The sequence below is a fragment of the Hyposmocoma kahamanoa genome, unplaced genomic scaffold (assembly GCF_003589595.1).
Source record: "Hyposmocoma kahamanoa isolate Upper Pololo Valley unplaced genomic scaffold, ASM358959v1 237, whole genome shotgun sequence".
NCBI classification, from domain to species: domain Eukaryota; kingdom Metazoa; phylum Arthropoda; class Insecta; order Lepidoptera; family Cosmopterigidae; genus Hyposmocoma; species Hyposmocoma kahamanoa.
In genome coordinates, this window is record NW_020653754.1 from 344,355 (window position 1) to 368,920 (window position 24,566).

The following is a 24,566-nucleotide window of genomic DNA, read 5'->3' on the forward strand; positions in this document are numbered from 1 at the left end:
CACGTGAAAACAATAAATTTATTATGATTTATTAAGAGTATTCCCTGAACGCTATAACTTGGGCCTTTTCAAAGCGAGAGTGAATAGGCATTATTTAGGTGTGCACTATCCATCGTCGACCTCATCGTCAATTTCCATCAGGTACGATGGAGATCAAATGCGAACTTATTTTTTTTTAATTCTAAAATAAAGTTTATTTGATCAATAAATAAAATAACATTACATTGGTTATATAATATATACAATTAAGAGAACATCGAGCTGGAGACATTTGTTGAAAATCGTCTGCAAAGCGACGGTATAAGGTGTGTCACAGGTGCAAGGGTTTTGGCTCCAAATGCGAATTTTCGATAGTTGATGGTCTCATACTCCATCAATTAAATAGAAAAAAAGGTCATCCAGCGTCATTGTTGGAAAGACAAGTCATCTTTGTTTATTTATTAAATTTGATTGGCCACGACACGTGATGGTACAAAACGCGGGGTTAATGCTAAAAGCATTCATAATTAATTTATTCATTGTTACATGCGGATTAACACATTTCAGTTTTTGTAGAGATTCTTGTGAAAGAGTTAGTCAAGGGAAGTACTGCCACCTTACCTATTTCTGCCGCCAAGCAGTAGTGTGAGCATTACTGCGTTCCGGATAAACAAGTGAAGTGAAGGGAAGGATTATATGCACAAGGACTTGTCAATTTATGTTATCGGATGCACGACTTGATCGTCCCGTCACTTGGTTATTATTATTTTTATAGTGTTACATAAAAGTATTCCAGTAAGGGCACTACATTGGCTGTTTACTATCATTAATTATTACATTTTTTTAAATATGTATAAGCAATATAGAAATTTAAATCACAAAGATTCACATTCTTTACTAGGTAATCTTTGGGGAAAACGTAATTCACGTACTCGACAACTTCAACATAAGAGATTAATAATGCAATAATAACATAAATGTAATAAATATATAATCATCTAAACAACAAACAAAGCTAATATATTAATACGTATGTCATATTCACTCGATTAAGTTGACTTACTGATTGGTTATATATACTGGTAGCTATTTTCATATTTTGCACCCGGCCTTAGCTGTGGATGGTTAATGGCTTGTTAAATGGAGCATTGGTTTTTTAATGTACCAGTTTGGCAATTCGAGCTTTTACCCAAGAACATATTTTGAAACGACTGACTGATTCACGTATTTGTTTTATTTTTGTACGAGGTGTCATTTTTTATTTCATTGATTCTTTTATAGCAATCACCAACGTATACAGGGTACAATTCTATTCTGTTATTACTCCCTAAGTAATTCGATCCTGGAAAGATGCATTTGGAAAATATGAATATTACAGAGCGATTTAAAGTTTTAGGATTTATAACTTTAATTTTTTCTTCAAAAAATTAATTTAAATCGCTCTCCTATTTAATTTTTCAAATGCACGTGAGATATTTTACATTTCCAGCGTCGAATTTACTATTTGTTATGGGAATCCTTTTGAAACTGAAAACACCGCTTTCCTATATATTTAGATAGAGGAGATATGATGGTAAACCCAAGAGAACGATTTGTGTATGTGTCTATGATTTTAATTTGTAAGTTTCGTACATTTGTGAATGGTCACAAGCAATACCTGAATGTCAAGGAAAATTCACAAGCCTTAGACGTGTTAATCCCCAACCCGCATTAGGCCAGTGTGAGTGACTATGGCAGAAATATAGTTTTTTTAATACGAAATGACAGGACACTACAACGAGAAGAACGGTCCTGAATACTATAAAGTATAGAAGCGGGAAAATGATTGGACATTTGATAGGACACGACACGACAACTTCTTTGAGACCATTTTGGAGGGAAATATCGAGGGGAAGAGGTCGACCTACACGCAGTTGCATAGACCAAATAAAGGAAAAGGCCGGAGTCGTGCCGTATAAGGAGGCCAAGGAGCTGGCTTATTAGAGAGATAACTGGAAGATGCTCCACCGACAAGAGTACAACTCTTAAGTTTGTGGTAAGAAACCTGATACTAGTGATAATCATTTAGTGAATAATAACCACGAAAGTCTTAAAATCTGACATTAAAGCCATTTGAAAAATGTAGGTATATCGTACAGCGCATGCGTTCTATTTAGTTCTGTTGATATAAAAACATAATTGGTATATATGTAAAGTACCTATTGAATACTGCGGTTCTTTTTTGTAAAATTTCGAAGTAAGTTTGCGTTTATTTTTGTCTATCGTGAACATTTTTAGTAATTGTGTTTTCACACAGTATAATAATCAGAGTATATACTCAATTGTGCTATATATGTTTTCCAAAGTGATATATTCAACGTTTTCAATGTTATACGGAATCAACTAAAGCCGTTTGAGGTTGTATAGACTCGTAATAAAGAAGAAAATGCTTTACAAAACCTAAAAACGAACTATTTACGAAACAATTTTTAACATTAGTTGCGAAATCCTGCAAACGAAGGGCAAAGTTCGGCGACGACTTTCCAACGACTCGCCTCAATCTCAACTTAAAACTAAACAAACTGCAATGAACTGAAAACTTTTGACGCTCGAACCACTGTAAATTGATCCCTAAAATAATTGAACACATACGTAGCTACAATGAAAATTGAATATTTCTCAATTTTTCTTTTTTTATTACACAAAATTTCATATTTCTTCGTTTACGAATTTATATATTAATTTGAGATAAATGGCAATAAAAAAGTGAGTTTCCTTTGTGTCGTTTAAATTTTAACTAAAAAACAATTATTGTCTCTGGCACGTCAATAAGTAATTTTGCTTATTTTGTCAAGCCACCTTTAATTTTTATTTTTAAATGGCTGGAATATAAAAATATAATTATTATCCAAGAAAAAATTTTTCCCGGTCTTACAAATTCAAATTTCAACAAGAACATATCCATTTGGTTTTCGCAATTATTAGACATAGGAAATGAATTTATTTTTTCGGATATAAATCTTTAATTTTTGTTTAAAAGAGCTTGAAACGTTAATTTGTTTGAAAATACAATAAATACATGATTCAGATCCGAAAAATAGTATTATTTCCTATATGGAAATAACGTTTAGTGTACCAGTTTCAAAATTGTATAATAGTTATTGATCAATTAAATAATTTTTGAACTTAAGGCAGTTAATACCGAAAATGGAAGGTAGGTCGATTTATGTGTCCGGAAGTGTACATAGCTTGCGCAAATTGAAGTTAAAATTTGAAATTGATATTATGTTAACACGTCGTCAATGAGTTAGACAAAGACTACACAAATCCAATTACAATAATGGTAGAAATAACTTATAAATAAACTACAACTCATTATTCAGGGTAATTTCGGAACCAATTAACCAAATTCATGCAAGATATAGCAGTAGTAGAGCTCCTTGTGAAAGACAAATCTTTGCGATTTAAACATTTGAGTGCCACTGGAGCTGCTATGGATAGGTCGTTTATCGCTTACCAACAAGTGCATGACATGTGCGTCTCAGTTGTTATCATAAAATTAAAGGTCTGCAATCCGCTTGTCGATGAAAACTGGCTTATGGATACAGCTTTTTTTCCCAGAAATATAGTCAGCGTTCAAGTGATAATGGTTGTTGAATAAAAATGTTTGATTGAGACGGCTATTTCTCAAGTTTAATACCATTAAGGTTGGACGATAAACAAGCGACAATGCACGGGCGAATCCACTCAACTAAATTAACACGACGCGGCGCCTACTTGTTACTGCATTGGATGTATCTCACACCGACGCCTAAGATTACCTACACGTAATATGACAAATGATGCTAATGTGCCAATTAACCACACCAATTACCCAGACTTAAATTAAGGCTTAAATCCGTTTAAAAAATATCGTTTCCAATTTGGTCATACAGGGAATCGAAACCAAGAGATCTACCACGGAACAACGATCGTTTTAGCGTTGTACCGGACCGGAGGCTACCACGAAACGTTTAAGAAGATTGTGATGTGACACAAGTCCTTGCTCCGAAACGTCAAATGACAGCTTTCATCGTAAAACTGACATTTAAGTCGTTCAATGTAAAAGTGGCGTAACTGTATATTTTTAATTTTTTTTGCTTAATGATATCACATTTAATAATATCTTTCATTATAAAAGTAAAATAACTCCAGTAATTGCACTTAATATTATAAATCTAAATATAAATAAAAAAGTAAAAATAAAAATTCATTCAATTTATTTTTATTCAGTAACTTTTGCACAAACAGTAGAAAGAAAAGCTTGTAAGTGTACTAAAAAAATGGACTGTATATTGTCTGCAATAAATGTTTTTTATGTTTATTTTTTATTCTGTTATTTATTTTAAACCCCATAGAAGGCGTTACTTGTTTATACATGGAACTAAAATGATAAATATTCATTATAAAAGTGAATAAGCGACACAATTTCATTACAAGGAGATAATTCAATTTTAAAATGAACGACACATATGTAGTACGTATGAGCTTCTTGCGAACGTGGTCACGTAGTATCGTATTTCGCGGTAAACTTCCTGGACTTCCTCATCAACACTCAACATTCAAACCGCTGTACTACCAACGTCAAACAGGGATTATATAATTTTTTATTAATTAAACACAACTGTAATTCATATCTTACCCTTGGTTATTATAAAGCCACATATGATCATACGTCAAAAGTGGTTTTATCACATGAAAGTCATAAAAATAATATGAGCCACATCAAACAAATTAGGTATATGTGAAACTTTATAACCATCCTATTTAAACATAGCAAAAGTTCGTTTATTTAATTCGAAGAATCTTTAAATATCTCTCCTGAAAAGTTGTCATTTTGCAGATGTAGCTTTATTACATCAAGAGTACGAAATACCTGTCATATAAATCTATTTTACATTTGAATATAGTAAATATATGTATACAGTACAGTAATATATCTCACGATGAATCTTCCATTTTGAATTCCACTCCAGAACTCCAATGAGGCAATGCTGCCAGTGTAATGGAAAGTTTTGAGCCGGGCACGATGCAGAGCGGGATTTTTTTTTAGGTGTTTTTTTAGGTTTAAACTAATCTAGTTTTTTAGGTTAAAAATCAGCAATATCGTCGATTGTGGGAGTATGATTATGAAAAAAAGAAACGACATGCGAATTTGTATAATATGTAGTACGATACGTTTTGTGTGTGAACACTCCGAGCAAACGCTACAACTCTACAATGAAAAGCGCGTGCGTAGCGCGCTTAATTTTGTAGCAGTAGAGCTCGTTATGAAAGAGCAACTGCAACTGTTGTGGACAGATGTGTCACTTACCACCACGCGCACAACGTATTTTATGAAAATACAAATTAAAATCGTTTAGTGATGATATCTGTTCGAACGTGCGACATGTATAAGCTTGCCGTGTACTTTTAAAATAAAACTATAGTCACACGTCAACACCCTCCAAATCACATGTATTGGTAATGCCACCCTAAACATTCCAAAACCACACATGTGGCAGCCCCGGTACCCGCCAATGCCAAACAGCCGAAAGCTCCTTCCACCGCCTCTACTAATTTCCATTGGTATGATATTGTGATCTACTTGACCATGCTGGTCTAATATGGAAAGCTTCGACTTAGACTCTCTGCTTTATTTTTAATGTAAATAGATAGCAGACTTTTTTTTTATTCTTTACTTAAGACTTTTGTTTTAAAGTATATGATAGCTTTATTGTATTTCAGCCTTTCCCAAAGTGGGCGATAACGCCTCCTTGTGGGCGCTGCAGGCCTAAAGGGGGTCCGGTAAGAGACCCAGAAAAAAATGGGGGCGTTGTGTGAGTCGTTGTGTGGGGAAATTTGTAATTTCATCTAGGAAGACTCTTGAGCTCTCACACAAATATGACGATATGAATTCATATTAGAATCGATTATGTTTGTTTTAGTTTGAATAAAAGATACTCTGTCTGAATACTATAAAGTTGCGTTTCAATAATCATTCTCATTGACAGGTGTGGCCCGTAAGAGTTAACTTGAGACCTAAGCGCCGTTGTGTACTACCTACTGCGCTCAGGTCTCAAGTTAACTCTTGCGGGTTATAGTAAAAGTCTCGTTTAGAATGAATGTTTAATCTCCACTAATATAGCTCACAATAATTAATTTGATTTGAAGTTGTAGTAGTTTTTAAGTAGGTGAAAAAATGGGGGCGCTAAAAAATAATTTATTCTCAAAGTGGGCAGTAGCAAAATAAGTTTGGGAACCCCTGTTCTATTGTAATATCAATTTAATATAATTATTCTTTTTTGTTCTGAATGTTGTTCCATGTTCAATAGGCATGCTGGAATAATGAACATTCCAAATTTGAATTTTTATTTATTGAAAATACTAATATTGAAACGAGTCAATTCTAATGTAGTTGTCAATAGATGTCGCTGGCCTTCATTCTTAGTACATTACGCGAACGAGTGTTGAATATCATTACATCGTTTTACAACAATTGTGAAAACAATTCTATGTTCCAGTGTTTTATTGCATAAAACTGTGGTTAGTTTATATTTGTGCCTGAGAAAACGAATCTCCACTATGATCCAGTCGAAGAAATGAATAAAAAGTCCATTTAATCTTGAATAAGTGTGATAGAGCGTCATACGTATTTGTATTTCGTATGGGGAAATCCGATACGCGGGCTTCAAACTCAATGGTATTAGAAAAGAAGGAAAGCTTTGTACGAAAATTTAATGGTATTACCACGCAACAAAGCTTTGTATTTTTTGTGAATATAACGTTATACTATAACGAAAACATGGGACAATATTACAGTGGCGAAACTCAAGTGAAGTAATTATATCTAAAAATATAGATTATAGAATCTTTTTCCTGCAAAATATTGCGGTGCGTTTTATAATTTGGAAGGTATAGAAAATGAGATAGAATTATTTGCTTTGGCACCATTGTTCTTATAACGATGTGAACAATGCTGCCGCCTATAATTAAAAGGGCGTATGCGTAGGCGTCGGGCGTAAAATGTTATATTGCTGTGATCAGTAAAAAAGATCTATTTGTCCCTATTTTTATTTTTTCGTAGGTATTCTAGGAGGACGAGGATTCTATTTAGTATTCATATTTTTTCTACTCTTGTACTTTTGTCTGTCAATTATAATTTTATAAACTATGTCATAAAGACGCTCTTTTTAGTTCAGAATCAAAATTCTATTGGTTGTGATACTCGCCACTACACTTAGCTGAAAAATTTCATTATAGTTATGTACATGGACCTATAATGGGTATTATAATTCTTTACATAGAACTACAATGTTTCAAAAAAAGAAAAGTCGTATTTTTTCTAATTAAAATATCAAATATGACGCTACTCAAATGCCTCCTGATTAGTTAAATTGGCTTAAAGGTCTTGCAACAGCGTCATATAAAAAAATATTGGTTAAAATATATAAGTGGTTGACTTACTTAACTTCTTCCCACCAATTCTAATTCTTTCTCTTTGGTTTTTTATTTTGTAAATAATTAATACCATTATAACAAAATAAATTTGTCATGGATTACAAAATATACATTATTTACTCGTAGAAAAAGTAATGTATGCAATCATAACATCATTAGGTCTTAGGCTATTTGATTAAGTAATATTATAATATTCTTTCTATTCCGATCTCAATTTTTACTAATTTTTAACTGACTTAAAAAAAGGAAGTTCTCAATTCCGACTTTTTTTTGTGTGTGTATGTCGTAACATTATAGTAAAAATAATCGAAATCGGTTCGCAGATGTCGGAGCGTTGCCGTTTTTTTTTTTGTTGGAAAGGTGGAATCTCAGTTATAGTCTCATTCTTAGAATAATAACGCATAGAATGATAGTTTCATATCAAACGAACTGTCACAAGTGAGGCAAAAATTAAATTCATGTAGGCTAGTTTTAGTAGTAGGTTAATTTTCGGTTTTAGTGAATATTTATATAAAAATACAAGTTGAAACGCCTTACTTCCTTGTGGAATGTGATGTTAGTATCTATTTTATGTGTGTCTGACGTTTTTTACACTCATTTACTGCACATTTCGTCATTTTTAGCTAAAATTCTTGATCTGTTCGCGGTGCAAGTTGACCTTGAGCACTGAAGGCCCGCCCGCTCGTGTAGGCCTATTGGGCGCGCTTCAATTTGCCTCACTTAGCGCGTGCGGACTAGGTTTCTATGCGTTATTATTCTAAGGTCTCATTTAAATTTGAAGAAAATGTTCCACCTCTAAGGGTGGCAAATTAAGGAATGAATCCGGTTTATTGGATATTCAACAAAACTTGGCAAATGGATGTGATTCCACGAACTTTTGAGGTCTTTTTGTCTAAAAAAGTTATGATTCTTATAAAATTATACGCAATATTGTGTATTAGTTTATTCCCAGAACGCATTGCCAGAGAGCGAGAGGTCACTGCTATGTGGGCGCCGAAAAGTCGCGACATTGTGTCTCGGCTTCCCCTCCCAAAAATAATATAACTACGTACAAGCTATCTATACGTATTCTCCATCCACGAACGATCTATCTAATGAAAGGGAATGCAACCCTCTTGAATGTTTGTGTATTTATGAGGTGTTCTTAAAGATGAGTTTACGCGATGAGGTGAAAATTATTAAATCGAACGATAATAACGTGGCAGATATTTTGAATACCTGTGGCCGTAATATGGCAGCATATTGACCGTTACACCAAGTATCAAGTACACTTGTTATTAAAAACAATCATCTGGTTTTTGTAGTTTCTGTTTTTATATTTTACATTATATTAGTTAGTATTTACGTATTTCCAATTACTCTATGTATTGAACTGTATTAAAAAGGTTCTCCTCACCTTTTTCCAATAATAATTTATATATATGTATATATATATATATATATATATTCGTTTTTATTATTTCTTTTCATCTCGTTTGTCGCGCTTATTTTTATATTGATAAAATTACTGTTCAGTACTGCCAAAATGTTTTAAAATCAGCTGTGACCTTGTAGCCGTGTTTGGATCTGTGTTAATCTTTTGCAGTCATTGGGCGTGGCACTCGCGATGACATATAAATGTGACGTCATAGTGCTCGCCATATTGTGATAAAATTTTAAAATAGGTATATCACACTAATTTAAGAACTAAATGTGGATATAATAGCTTTATCGAGGCGGTATACTACGGGGGCTGATTTTACCCCGATAATACATTCCAGAACAGCCGCTTGGGCAAAGTGGCGTGAGGTGACTGGTGTAATTTGTGACCCCAAGATGCCGGTTAAGCTGAAAGGACAGGTCTATAAATCCATCATTAGGCCTGTCCTTTTATATGGCAGTGAAACGTGGCCCGTACTTGAGCGTCATAAGCAGGAGCTGCGTGTTACGGAAATGAAGATGCTGCGCTGGATGTGTGGAGTTTCACGGAAAGACCGTGTCAGAAACTCCCGCATCCGCGGCAGCCTTCATGTCCGTGACATTGCAGATAAACTGCAAGAAAGCCGCCTACGTTGGTACGGCCACATCTTACGGAAACCGGCTTGCTACGTGGGAAACAAATGTCTGGCTATGCCACCTCCGCCGGGCCCCGGTAGAAGGGGCAGACCCAAGAAGTGCTGGCTTGACGTCGCCAAGGGTGATATGCGTGCCAATGGTCTCACCACTAAGGATGCCGAAGACCGTGCAAAGTGGAGGAGAAAGAGTAGGAAAGCGGACCCCGGGCTCCGCAGCAACCCTGCTGAGGACGCAACCGGGACAACGCTAAGATGAGAGAGAATACATTCCAGAACACCCAATCAAACCAATTTGGAAAAGTTTGTATTGTAAAACGTGATCCTTCGGTTATTGGAGCTGGACCCTACTAATTAAGCACTTAAAGTGCTGACCGCTGTGCCACGGATATGGTCAATCTTGTTATACATAATTATTTAAAAAAGACGAAAACGTCAAGTTTGGGAAACGGAAGTTTAATGTTTTTAAAACTAAGTTTTCTTTTTTTAATATTTCAGTGCGGTAAAATTCTCCATGATCATCACTTAGTTGGCAAGCGGCAATAGATAGCTTTAAGAATAACTTCCTTTCGCTGTCGATATTTTCATGAATCGGGACAAAAATTGTGACAATGGCAACGCCACATAAAGTTGAGATGAGGGTAGTCGTCGACAGGCAAAGAGGGTAGACATATGTGTCCCTGCCATTTGACAGTTATTCCGTGACCACTCAAACTCAAACTAAAAATCAAGGCGAGATATCGAGACGAGCCGATAGATACTTAGGAGGTGAGGTGTGGGGGGTTGCTCTTCGCTTCCGGCAAATTAATATGAATAAAATAAAACAGGCGGAGAAAATTTGACACGGATCCGACGTCCACAAACGCCCGATGGCGACTGACGGAGCAGCGGGCGACGCGCAGTGTCATTAATACTAATACGCTGGGCAATTTACAAAATTTTGGGATAAATGTGAATTTAATAACTACAAGGCTTCAATTAAAAAACTAAATTTGGTAGGTTCTTTGTAGTAACAACTTAAAGAGAAATATCTCCAAATAAAATCGTATAATAAAGATATTTTTTTTATTTCAAATTTAGAAAAGTTCATTTTCCAAATTCTCGTCCTACTCGGAATCGAACCCGGGACCACCTCAACCTATACCTTCACCCACACTGCAAACCGTTCGGCCACCGAGGACGAACAACGTCGAATACGATCTACATGAAACAAATTTTGTATATGATAAATTATAACTCTTTTTTCTCTTCAACATTTTCTTTTTTTTTCTCTTTCATTGACTAATTTCGTTCGTGGAATCTTTACACCTCTATCCTGAAAAGTTATAATCTTGTATATATATCCTTATTGCACAGTAGAACAAAAAAACAGCTATAATTTTCTTTACAACCATACAATTATCGTCATCTATAGTTCCGTAATAAAACATTCTTATCTCAGTTGAACTGAAATCGGCTTAAGGCTCGCTCCAAATAGCCTGAAAGCCTAATTAAGGCTTACCAACCGAAGGAAAACAGAACCAAGATACACCCACTTCCTGTGAACAACGAGCTCTGTCTACCAACCGTTGTTCACTTCCGGTCTCGGACTTCGGGGTGTTGGGCTTTGAAACTTGCGTAGAGTGGGCAAATTTAATCAAATAAAAAAAATAAAAGTTTTTCTGTTTTCATCGTACGTACGAGTATGTAAGTCTGTACTTACATAAACGAGTTCCATATCTATCTATCTATCTAATATGTACACAGTTAGATAACTCGTTTATTTGCTGAATCACAGTACATTACAAACAAGCTTATGACATAGGTACAATGGTCATGATAAAGAAAAAAGCTAGTCTATACTTCCGGTTATGGTCTGGAGTCATCAAGTATATAATGAGAAATAGAGACGATATCCAGGCCATCCATTTCTGGCAACTGATCAGTCAAATGGCCTTATATCACTTTTAAATATCAAATCTCGTTTGCACTGAAATCGCAAATTAGAAAGCTAAAATAGTACAGTGCCAACAATTGACCTGTGTATACGTCTCTGTATATTCCAAAAATATTCTGTTTCTATTGTAATAAAGTTATTATCTGTCTCTAACAATGGGGGCTGTTCCATTCGGTGGTGTGGGAAAAACAGCAAAACATCTAATTACAAAACAAACGGAATCACATTTCATCGGTAATTAAATATAAATGACATTTCGTCTCTATTTCTGGTTATATACTCGATGTCTGGAGTGTTATATCGTGTCGAGGTGTGGAGTTGAGTGTATTGTGTCAGCAAAAAGGACTTGACTCAGTATTATGCCGCAGTCCAGTTCACCTACGACGCTGATGATTATCCGTTAAAAAAAATAGTCACGGACCGAAAATTATTAAACCGATTTTGATTTTTATGTTCTAATGTAGTCTTCTTCTTTTTATCGTATCGATGGTATATACTACATTTATTGAGGCCTAGAAGTTACCATCGCTACCCACGTACGAGTAGTAGCTGTCAATGGCTGCCATACTGAAGCATGGGAGCATGTTTGCCATCGTGATGAATGAATTTACCAATCGTCATAACTTACTCGCCGATTGTTGTCCAACTTACGCCAGACTTCCAGAGGACAAGAAGTACGTCATTGCGAGAAGGCTCCTTTCGTGTACGCCATGTAATCTATATCAAGTTATATATGAGGGTCGTTCTTGCAGGCATGACGAAGAATACAAATGTATTAAGGTCACTCAATGACATGCTAACACTGCGGCTGGCGGCAAATGGATAAGGTGGCAGTACTTCAACGAATGAACTCTTTCGAGCTCTACTGCTACTAAATTTTCTTCTTCAATATAAAACCATTAAATATCAATTATCCTTATTTCAAAAGTATGAATATTCACAACTCTACATTTTTACTGTTCAACTAAGTATAAAATTTATTTGACAGTAAATTTGACAATTTAGTTAACATGATGTAACCTGAGGTTTTTCTAGTGAAGTTAATATCCAAAAGAGTTAGTGTGTACTTTGTAGAAAACGATGCAATTTTGTTGCAACTGCTAGCTCGTTGTGCAAGAAATAGTCTATGGAAGTACTACCACCTTACTTATTTCTACCGTCTAGCAGAATATAAGTATTATTGCCTTCTGGTTTTGAAGTGTAGGTGCTGGTGATATCACAGGCACATGGGACTTCTCAACTGTAAGTCTCAGGGTGACGGGCGCAGCGGTAGTGCCACTAAGATCTTTTTGTTTTTTTTTGCGATTTAAAACTCCGAGTGATCTCCAACCACAACCATTACAAGCGTGTTTACGCATGCATCCACTTCGGACACCTGAGGCATTTCGGACCATCATTTCTCGAATTCAAAACTAGGGGTGTACTTCCGTTATCGGCCCAACATCTGTACGAAACAATTAGGGCGCGTTCAAGCTAATCGCTGTTGGACGTGCTGCAGCAGCGCTGCAGCCGCAGTTTCAAATCAACCACGATGGACGAAAATCGAATTGAAGAAATTATAGAGAATGTAAAACAACACCCTGTAATATGGGATAGTAGTTCCAACAGATATTCCAATCGTCTAGATAAAAAAGGCATGGGAAAATTTATTGACAATTTTGAAACTGAAAAAATATAGCAGGTATTTTTAACATGTCTATGTCAAGTGTGTGTCCCGATAACTAGGTAAAAGTAATGTTTCTTCGTCAGAATCCATGGCGTAATTGGGTCGAAAGATAAAACATCACTAAAAATTTGGTCGCACTTTATCAGCAACACTCGCGCGGCCGCCGCGCGACTGCAGCGCTTCTAACAGCGGTGCAATTTAAACGCGCCCTTACTGTCAAATAAGTAATATTTCACCAACTAAATCAAAAGATGCATGTTGAGAATGATCTTTTATACTTGACATTATCCTTTAATTTGGTAGAGTATGACTTATTTGACAGCAATTGGTTCGGACGGATGTTGGACGAAGAACGGGACTGATACGAATCGGACTTAGTGCACAAACGCTCTTACGGTTGAACTTTCTTTGTTGTCGTAATTAGCTGAATGAATACAAATTTAATACTTTCAATTTTTCTAACTAAAATTACTAACATTTCTACTTCCTATTATGCGTTTTGAATACGAATATTGTCCGTTTTTCTATGTAAACTAAACATAAACTCAAAGTTAGTTCACATGCGATGGCATGAGAACTAACGATTAGGTTACGCAGTTAACAGTTACCTCATATTTGTCTTTGGGAAGTTAACTGCTGGTAATTAAAATCCTTAAGCTTTTCGAGTTAACATTTTGTGTGTTTAGGTGGTTTGATTGTGCAGTTTTAGTACAAACCTCTCCTTCGGAGACCCCTGGTTAGCACTCTGAACGTTAATGATATGATTGTTTTTTATGATGCCTAGTGGCGGGAGAAACAAGTCGTGGGCCTAGTGGGCAGTGCCACTCAGAGCTTTAAATCACAAAGATCTGAGAGCCACAGCTACGGCGTCCGTCACCCTGATCGGAACGTAGTAGTGCTGACATTGCTCCTTGGCAGTAGAAATTGGTAAGGTAGCAGTTCTTCCCTGGACGAACTCTTTCACAAGGAGCTTTTCCGCTACGAGATAGTTATCATAATAATAATTGTCATATATAATCCCACTGCTGGGCATATGTCTCCTCTTACAGGAGTGTACAGGTTTTGTCGCGATGTTTTTGGAACATAAAATCCCGTTTAATCAGATGTGCAAGCCCGGATTCGAAACCACGACCCCCTGCTTGAGAGGTGATTGGTCAAATCGTTAGGCTACTTATTAATGAAGGTTAATAGTTTATTGATAGATTTTATAATTTTAGAATTAAAAAAAATCTCTTAACTAAACATAGTCCTACAAAACTCTATATGTATGATATAAACGGGAATCGAGCCCGGGAAATCCTCATATAAACACAAAGAGTGGGTAACCGTCACGGAAGACAAGATTTGCCAAAAGCAATCACTTTTGTTTTACGACATATTTTACTGCAAAAACCTCAACTCTATGAGTCAGCACAGATTTTCACGCCAAGTCTGACAAGGACAGCATGATTTCTTTTTTTCTAAGTGTAAGAGAGAAGGACATAAACGTCTGAAACAGTCGGCGCCAGACAGTCTGGCGTCGAGATATTGAATGTATCTCACAGTTAATGTTTATTTTGAATGTTAATGGTTTTATAGGACTTGGATGTAGAAATTTCTGGAAAATAGTGTTCTAATAATAATGCTAAATGCCATAAATTAATTATATCCGTCGAAAGTTCTTTCTACCAAAAATGTCTCTTTTTACCACTCTTTTTACAATTACCTTACCTTACTTAGATGACCTTTGGCCCAACGTTTTGTACTGTGGACGCTGAATGTAAAGGTCCGAGGTTCGATTCTCGGTAAGACCAATTTGAGGAATGAACTTTTCGAAAATTGAAGACGCTACACGCCTGTCCATAACAGTTGCAGTCAGAGCTTTAAGTTGCAAGGATCTGAGGCGCACTGCCACTGCGCCCGTCTCCTTGAGGCATAAATTGACAAGTTCCATGTGCCTGTAATTTCACCAGCACCCTTACCTTTCAAAACCGGAACGCAGTAATGTTAATGTTACTACTTGGCGACAGAAATAAGTAAGGTGGCAGTACTTCCCTGGACGAACTCTTTCACAAGGAGCTGTATTGCTAATTTTCCTAATTAATGTGATTATTATACACTAAATTCAAACGCATTCGCCTTACCATAACGTTGTAATGCAATCATATAACCGTTTATATTGAATAAAATAGCAAAAAGAGACTCAAGCAAGCGTATCTCGAAAAAGGATGAGGTTTATCAAAGGAAATTACCCCCTTATCTACAATCTGCGCCCAAGATTAGCTAATGTTGCACAAATTACACTGTACACAGTGTACAGAATAGGCAGCTTCAACGAAGGAAATCGTCTTACGCAGTAACCTGTATAATATTTTCCTTTATAAACAAAACAATCACACAAAAAATGTACTTATGATGCTATTTTAAACAAAGCATTTTTCTAACAAACTTTTTTGCTAGGTCAATCTGTATAGGCATACAGGGTGACAATTATATTTTCATCTCATTTTAGGGAATGATTCTGCGAAATATTTGTTTATTGAATATCATGATGTTTTGCTACCATGAAATTCAATATTTTTAGTGAAAATACTCCACTAGTTTGTTATTATTATTGATAGATGTAAGAGTGGGGTGGCCTCAGCTTGGCAACAGATGCTGGTTCAAGTCCAGTCAAGTCGAAGGAATTTTTCTGTGTTGGTCGATCTTTGTGCCAATAATGGTGATTCTATACGCTTCAATACAAAGAACTTGTACCATAGAAACTTCTGGAATTATTTGAAAAATTTTGTTTTTATACTTCTACATACCCACAGCGGAGAACAAAAAAGTAAGAGAATGGACACTCTCCGCCCCTCCCTAGATTTAGATACCGCACCACGCCCCGGACATTGACGGTCACATTGACTGAACGACAACAAGGCTGTGAGCCGTTTCCGGCTTTGATATTTGAATATAGTTTTCATTTATTCATCACGAAACTTGTACGTTAACATATAACATCATTGTACGTTACTATTTATAATGGTCGTGAATTGTGCTGTGTACGGCTGTTTATTATCATCTAAGCGGGATAAAGAGAGCAGTTTCTTTCGTTTTCCGAAAGATGAAATGAAAATGACAAAATCTTATATCTGAGAGTCATTCAGTTATGGTTTTCTTCGTTTACTTAGTGCAGAGTAATATATAATACAGATTTATTATATCAATATAATGAGACGCCATAACTTCGTGAGACAGTAGACAAAAGTTCCCGAATTCTCAATTTGTATTGCCGATAAATATTACGTAGTGAATATACCTAGTTATTACCTAGGTAATGATAAACTTAGACACGCAATTTCAAATACCTTGGTTACCTTATATAAAACCTGTCCAAAATACAAGCTTTTAAGTCTGTTAATATATTTTTTAAACAAATCTTTAATATTAATCTGGTTAGTAAATTAATAAAAAATAGAATATTATATCGATATAAATACCTAATGAACATGTGTAATTTTTAGGATTCTTTTAATAGAATTAAAGATAACAGATTGGCTTAAGAATTTTCGCTTTGTTGCCGCTCTGACCACGTAATGTAGATTGTACGAGAAAGTGATGAGTAACCCTGTCACTTCATGCACACATTTGCGCGTGTAGTAGTAGGTAAATAACTTTCGCCCTTTGTATGGTGTGTCCGAGGTGTGCCCACAATACCTGGATCAATTTAGAAAAGTGCATTTCCAAAAATGGTCATACCGGGAAAAGGACCCGGGAGTCTTATCCATTTGTCTTGTATAACATCCTTGAAGTGTAGGCTTTTTGTTATGATACAAAGTGACGTGACTAACGCCTGCAACTCAGAGCTTTGAATCGCAAAGATCTGAAGGGCACTGCCACTGCGCTCGTCGCCCTAAGACATAAGTTGACAAGTCCCATGTGCCTATAGTTTCCCAGCACCCTTAGGCTACAACAGATTGACTGCATGTTTGCAGTTAATGCGTGAAGTCGTTATCAACTTCATGCAGACGAGGTCTTGGAGTCGAGGTCATGAAGTTGATTACGACTTCACGATTTCATTAGTGGTTTTAGGAGAAAATTCATCTAAGATATTATGAAATTAAAAAATATCACCTTGTATGAATGCAGGCTGGTTTAATATATGTTAATTAAAAGTTTTACATTGATTTATATTATTCATTGTAGTACCACCTATTATAATTCTTTTAAACATAAAACCACATGTACGGACGGAGCAATGGACGTACGTTTATTCTGCGTTTAAGAATTGAAAAACGTGTTGAAACATGTTCTAAATATGATAGAAAAACACGCTACGCAAACGAGGCTCGCGCCCATTCACAGACGATAACAATCTACAATCTAAGCTTTCGCGCCAAATATCTTTTAAAGCTTTCGGGGTGCTATCTCCAATCATTAACTCCTTCTACTTCCGGTGTAAACGCCGATACCCAACTCGCCCCACTCATCTATTCTTATGACTTACCCCTTTTGGATAGAACTGATAATCTTGCCCCAAATTTAAACTACTCTGTTTTGACAGTATAGGAGAAGGCAATTTTGAATTTGACTTGGTCACATGGAGTCGCTTTTGATTGAATATTTAGTACGGAAAGTATAATGTAATAAAGTAAGTATAATAAAAATAATATAATAAAGTATTTTGGCCACGTAACGAGAGGCAATACACAACGGATTCTCCAACTAATAATGCAGGGCAAAATCCAAGGAAAGTGTAGTCGTGACAAGGAGAACCTCGTGGTTGAAGAATTTGAGAAACCGGTTCAATCTTATCATACGTTCCCATCTTTCGTGCTTCTGCTTTCAGCTTCAAAAATAAGGACGGCCATGATAGTCGCTGACCTTAGAAGTGACAGACTAAGAAGATTTAGTAGCTATAGCTGATTTTAATTTTACGATTTGACGGAGTACCCACTGAGCAAAAGTTGTTGCTGTTATAAAACAAGACTAAGTTAGTATAATGGTACTTATTTCTTTGTACATAAAATTCATAATCCAATGGAAAAATCGAAAATAGCAAAATACCTATATCGCTAATGGGAAGTAGGTGACAAATTGGGTCGATCCACGAGTGAAGAGAAGGGTGGTATTATAAGGGGGTCAATTCTCGCACTCAATGAATGTATATTACATTCTATGTAATGTCTACGTTTAATAGTCGGTTACCATATATATGTATTTCTGCCGCCAAGCAGTAATGTGAGCATTATTACGACCGGTCTTGAAAAGCAAAAGTACTGGTGAAACTTCGGACACATGGGACTTGTTAATTTTACGTCTTTGCGATTAACGTTCTTGTGACACTGCAACTGTTATGGACAGGCGTATCGCTTACCACCAGGTGCTCGACTTGTTCGTACCGTCACTTGGTATCATAAAAAAACATACCCCAAAAGATTCAATAGTAAAGTGATGTAAGTCTAAAACTAACGTTTTTGAATAGTGAGAAAAATTAAATATAACATTTTTCATACACATACAATAGGTTATGGTCACATTTGGTATCAGAAAAATGGCATATTTTCACTATTTCAGTCTCTATTTTCAGTTTCTTAAAACTTCAAATTAAGAAGTGCCTGGAAGGAAATATTGAGGATGGTACATCATTTGCTCATGGAGTGTGTTCAGACGGAACTTTTTACGGTGCGGTTATCTGTCTACACAGATTGGTTTTGGTACATTTAGTGTTATGTGGTGTCAATCCGTTTTGTCTGAGCTAACAAGTAGTGCCGCGAAGATTGTGTTACATATACATGTTTAGGCAGTATTTTGATTTATCTGTTTGAATTCTAGTATGTGTGTTCTTGTACAAAGAGAAATACACACAAAGGAAAATTCTTCCGATCTGGCTGGACACGTATCAGCAAGTTTTTAAGTCTATTTTGTAAATTTAACAAAATGCTATCAAAAATTATATCAAATCGCCTCAAAACATAAATGGCTGCACTGCATCATCGAGTTAGACAAAGACTACAGAAATCCAATAACAATAATGGCAGATACAAGTTATAAATAAACCACAACAGAATAAACAGGGTAAGTTCGCAACCAAATAAACAGATTGGGGCAAGTTTGCCTTGGGCCGAGTTACGCAAAACTCGACAGAGCTTCCGCCGCTCTACAGACACCCCATAAAAGCTATCATTTTGATTCACTTATGAAATGAACTTTCGGCGGTTTAGTGGTGATTTATTTTAAAGCGTGCCTTGATAAATTATAGGTGATATGTTATTTGGAAGGAAAATAAATAGGCTTGTTTTATGGACCGAAACGGAATCCCAAGGGTCTTTGCCCAATGCATTAGCACGCTACCATTATTTTGGACAGGTGTAATAACCACAACAGGTGTAATAGCCACAGGCCATACTAACAGCTCAAATACATACACATAGTAGAATTAGATTGAATGTAGGACATGGTGTTCCTTTGACAAGGGCGTCCCGCTTTTTGATTTTTCATAGTCTTTTCTATATTCTTTGCTATGTTTTTGTTTATTCATTACTAGCGGGTGCCAGCGACTTCTTCTGCGTAGAAGAAGTGCTTCGAGAAGCCTACTCATCCCCTATTTTACCTTGAGGGTTAGTTGATTAAAAACGGTGAAACATTGTTTATTTCTTACAAAAGGCATAAATATGAATTTTTCAGCGCCTTACTTGACAATTATTGGTTCAAACTATCCTTCCCTATTTTCCCCCTCAAGATTTATTTTTACCTTCTCCTAGGTATCATCTATCTTTATACTAAAAATCATAATACTTGGTTCAACGGTTTACCCGTGAAAACGTAACAGACAGAGTTATCGGTACTGCCACCTATTTCTCTCGCCAAGCAGTAATGTGAACGGGACTTGTCAACTTATGTCTCAGGGTGTCGGGCGCAATGGCAGTGCTCCTCAGATCTTTGCGACTTAAAGCACTGCAACTATTATGGGTAGGCGTGTAGCTTACCATCACGTGCACGACTTGTTCGTCCCGTCCCTTGATAGTATACAAAAAATATTAATTTTTATATTATACAATATTGCTGAGTTTAGGTCTAAGTGATTTTTTTTATTTTTTATTAATAACTCACACACTCAACATAGCCCCGCACTAGGAAATCCCTTTGTCGCGGGTGCTATGGACACATACATAGACGACCACAAATTACACCCAAACTCACGAGAGAAATAAATGTAGGCCATACAAATATTTCTCCCGGCCCGGGAATCGAACCTGGGACCTCTGCATGGCAGTCCGGCATGGTACCCGTTCGGCCACGGAGGCAGTCCATCCAGAAATAAAGCTGACAAGTAGCTTCATCAACACCTTGACCCTTCAAAACCGGAATGCAGTGATGCTCACTTTGCAGCTTGGCGGCAGGAATAGGTATGATGGCAGTACTTCCCTGGACAAACTTTTCCACAAACAGCTCTAGGGCTGATTACACACTTTGCGCTGCCACAATTGTCTATTATTAAACGATTTCAGTACGGCTGGCACGATACGGCGCGACTTGCACGAGAGCGACACAAAGCGCGAGATCTCTATGCGAAAACAGTAGTATCGCGCGCTTTATATCTATATGTATATATAGCCTCGTCCATTCCGATTCTAATCACAACAAACATGTTGAAGCAATTATTCCTATAAGTTACTTTATGGCCCCGGTGTTTACATTTGAATGACTTCACCACGTCTGGTAAAATACTGCTTGTTGGGTGAAGCAAAACATTTTGAGCACACTGAACACTAAAGTATATGAACTGAATACTAAATAAACAAGGTCAAATACTTATACCATATGTTTAGTTTTCGTGTTGAAGAAATAATGAAAAAATATACCTAAGAAATGCGTTCATAATCATTTTAAAGTAGTTTTGATTACCAAACAAATATTATTACACTACTGCGTATAAGTGTTGACAGATAGACAGATGTACCTACCCTTATTGGTCTGAGCTGGCTGATACCCTTACATGGCGAATAGGCATGGAGTGGAATTCCCTGCCTGCAGACTTGTTCCCTGATCGGTATAACGTAGGCCTTTTCAAGACGAGAGTGAATAGGTATTATTTAGGTATGCATGCTCCATCGTCGACTTCGTCATTATTTTCCATCAGGTGAGATGGAGGTCAATATAATAAGGTACTTTTAATAAAATATAACAGAATCTCGCGCTATTTTAAAATAACTTTTGTTAAAGGTAGTGAAGATATTTTTATACCTGCATCATGGATAGGTTTCTCGATTGTGGTAGTATGATTATGAAAATATAAACTGCCTTCGTAGCCGAACGGTTACCGTGCTGGTCTGCCACGCAGAGATCCCGGGTTCAATTTCCGGGCCGGGAAACGTATTGGATGTGATTTGTGGTGTTCTATGTGTGTGTCCATGAGTGTGTGCGTAAATAGTTATAACTTTGAAATAAAAAAACCGACTTCGAAATTCGTTTATCGGGAAGTGCGCGAAATCGGATTCATTCCCGAGTTTGCCACCCTTAGGGGTGGAATATTTTCTTAAAATGAAATGGGACCAATACAATCTTTTCAACAAAACAGTATCATCAGAGTTTCCGGTTTACAATTGCCGGAGTAATCGCGTAACATGTATAAAAATAGTACAGTCGAATTGAGAACTTCCTTTTTTGATGTCGGTAAAAAAAAGAGAAGTAATGATGAAAAATTCTGATTTTGAGGCGCGCATACATACAACCGCGCGCTACTTGTATGGACTTACCAATCCTATTATAATATGGTCTGGGTTTCAGAGGACATACAACCCGAACGTTTAACTGTGTTTAAATTGTAGTGAACCGTATTTAAAAAAGTACTGTTTGTTTGTTGCAGAACTTTCACCGATGCGCAGACGGCGGTGATTGGCCGCATCGCCACGATGCGCCAATGCTCCATTTTCATTCTCACTCTGCTATGTGTCACTGTCAAAGGTATATATGAAATACTACAGCGAAATTAGCTACAGTATCGTGCTTAATAATAATAATAAAGAGCTTTATTTACATACATTAAAATAACAACGATTTAGTCTTAAATAATGTCGTCTGAAGTTATGCATGTACAATTGTACATGTAATAATGGCAAGCGCCACGCCTGTCCATAACAGTTGCAGTGCCACTCAGAGCTTTAAACCGCAAAGATCTCAGGAGCACTGCACATACCCATGTGCCTGTAATTTCACCAGCACTCTTGTCCTTCAAAACCGGAATGCAGTAAAGCTTACATTACTGCATAGCGGCAGAAATAGGTAAGGTGGCAGTACTTCCCTGGACGAACTCTTTCACAAGGAGCTCTACTTCTGTTTATACAATAAATATTTTTCTTTCATTCTTTCTTTCTTTCTTTCTTTCTTCTTCTTTCTGTAGGTAATTAGGCTGCTATTTTTCAGACTTTACCTTTTTGGTGAAACTGAAAAACTTTGGATCCAAACCACAAAAGAGCCTCCGGTGACCAAAAGACTGGCACTACGCTACTTCCGCTAAATAATAATTTAGTAACAGTAGAACACCTTGTGTAAGAGTTCCTTGGGAAAGTGCTGCCACCATACCTATCTATTTCTGTCACCAAGCAGTAATTCGATTCCCTACTGCGTTCCGGTTTTGAAGAGAAGGGTTGTCTCGAGTTGTCTCAGCCAAGAGACGTGACGCTGCGATGCATTAAATTGAGCCATACAACATAAACTTTAACTTCTACATGATAAGGTTACATTTCGCAGCGCGGTACTACTCTATTAAGTAAAGAATCCTAATAGTTCTGCATTTTATTGCATTTCGCAGCGTCAATTTGAAAAATGTGCTGGTGAAACTAAAGGCTCGAAAAGTCTCTGGGTGACATGAGCGCAGGAGCCGTGCCCGTAAGACCTTTGCGATCTAAAGCTTTGAATGGCACTACAACTGTTATGGGTAGACGTGTCGCTTGCCGCCAGGTGCACGACTTGTATGACCTGTCACTTGAAGTCTATAAACAGAATAAGCTTAGCGATCCAAAGAGGAAACGTTAGAGCAGCTCTCGATAATTTCTATACCTCCAATTAACACTACGCCAACTTTATTTTTTGGTCATTTTCTGTTATTTTTGTAAACAGGCCTATTTATTTACTAATATTATGTTCTCCGAATTTTGTGAAAAAAAATAAAGAAACAAGAAACAAAAAAACATTGAAAAAAAAACGAATTTTGTGACAGAAAAATAAAGAAACAAACAAAATTAAAAACAGAACAGGTCCAAAAATTCAGTTGGCATAGTGTTCATTGGAGGTATCGATTTGTTGTTACTTTGATATTTCTTCAGTTTTGACTGATCTTTTTTTTTTCAGACATATCCGGTAGCTGGGAAGAATGGTGGACGTACGACGGAATATCAGGTATCTATATAATACAATACCAAGTGGGTAAATATTAATTATGCGTTTAAAAATAAGTTCGTGAACTATAGGCTAATTGCCACTATAACATGCTATCAAAAGTCTCGAAGTTGTAAAAAAGTGATAAGTACTACTTAATGATAGTATACCTATAGTGATCGCATGATAACCTGTACAGTCGTTCGGTTTAACTTTATCGATAGCGACGAAAATGTTTTAATTTCAAATTAATTTGTTTGATTGTACACTGGTGTGTTTAACAACTGGCATTTTTGTTTAGAACCCAAGACTACGCCTAGTCCTCCGGTGATGGAAAGGGGATGGCGGATTTAAATCGTGTAATTCCATCGCACATTCTCCGTGATATAGCCTGTAAAATACCGATAAGCAGGCAACTTTACGGCGGTGTTCAGGGCTCTGCAGCTTCACCTCCACAAGAGTCACCTGTAAGTCTCTTGGCATGGTTATCAATTGAATCCAAAGTGGCCAGTTGATATGTAGCAGAGCCATCCCGAAGGTGGCAGCTGTACTCCATGCATGACCGGACTTGTACTTGGTACAGCTGAAGCAACTGTCCCGGTGTAAAATAACGCCTCACCTTGGAAAGGATCCCAAGCTTCCTTGCTGCATTTTTGGCCACGGATTCAATGTATCTGCCGAAGTTCAAATTGGACGACAGGTCCATTCCAAGTAGCAGGAGACAGTCAGCTATCGATATCGATACATCACGGAAAGTCAGAGTCAGCTCAAAGGGACTCCGTTTTGTGGCGAATAGGCACGCCTGCGTTTTGGTAGCGTTAAACTTGGCAAGATTGACATTGCCCCAATCGGAGACTGCCTGGAGTGTCAAATCTAAACGGCTAACCATGGACTCTCGGCAAAACTGGATTTCCTCTCCACTGTACCTTGCATTGGTCAAATACCTATCTACAACTGTGCTGCCATCAGCATACGCAAAGGTACCTAGAATTAACTAGAATATCATTGATATGCAGTAGAGAGTTGCAGACAGTATGGAACCCTGAGGAACTCCGACCGGCATCTATCGCCATTTGTTTGGAAGACTAGCCTTCTAAGACCACTCGAATCAAACGTTCGCTCAAGAAATCCGAAA

The 24,566-nt window shown here is 36.8% G+C and overlaps 1 protein-coding gene across 2 annotated transcripts in view; it reads left to right on the forward strand.

The window, feature by feature from the left end:
• Window positions 1-21,956: 21,956 nt before the first annotated feature.
• Window positions 21,957-24,566, forward strand: part of LOC113228713 (carbonic anhydrase-related protein 10) — a 43,029-nt gene continuing 40,419 nt past the window's right edge. For both annotated transcript variants that reach the window (XM_026462070.1, XM_026462071.1), the window contains exons 1-2: window positions 21,957-22,018; window positions 23,405-23,452. In XM_026462070.1, the coding sequence (XP_026317855.1) occupies window positions 21,967-22,018; window positions 23,405-23,452 (100 nt within the window). In that variant the 5' untranslated portion in view covers window positions 21,957-21,966. The remainder of the gene's footprint in view (window positions 22,019-23,404; window positions 23,453-24,566) is intronic.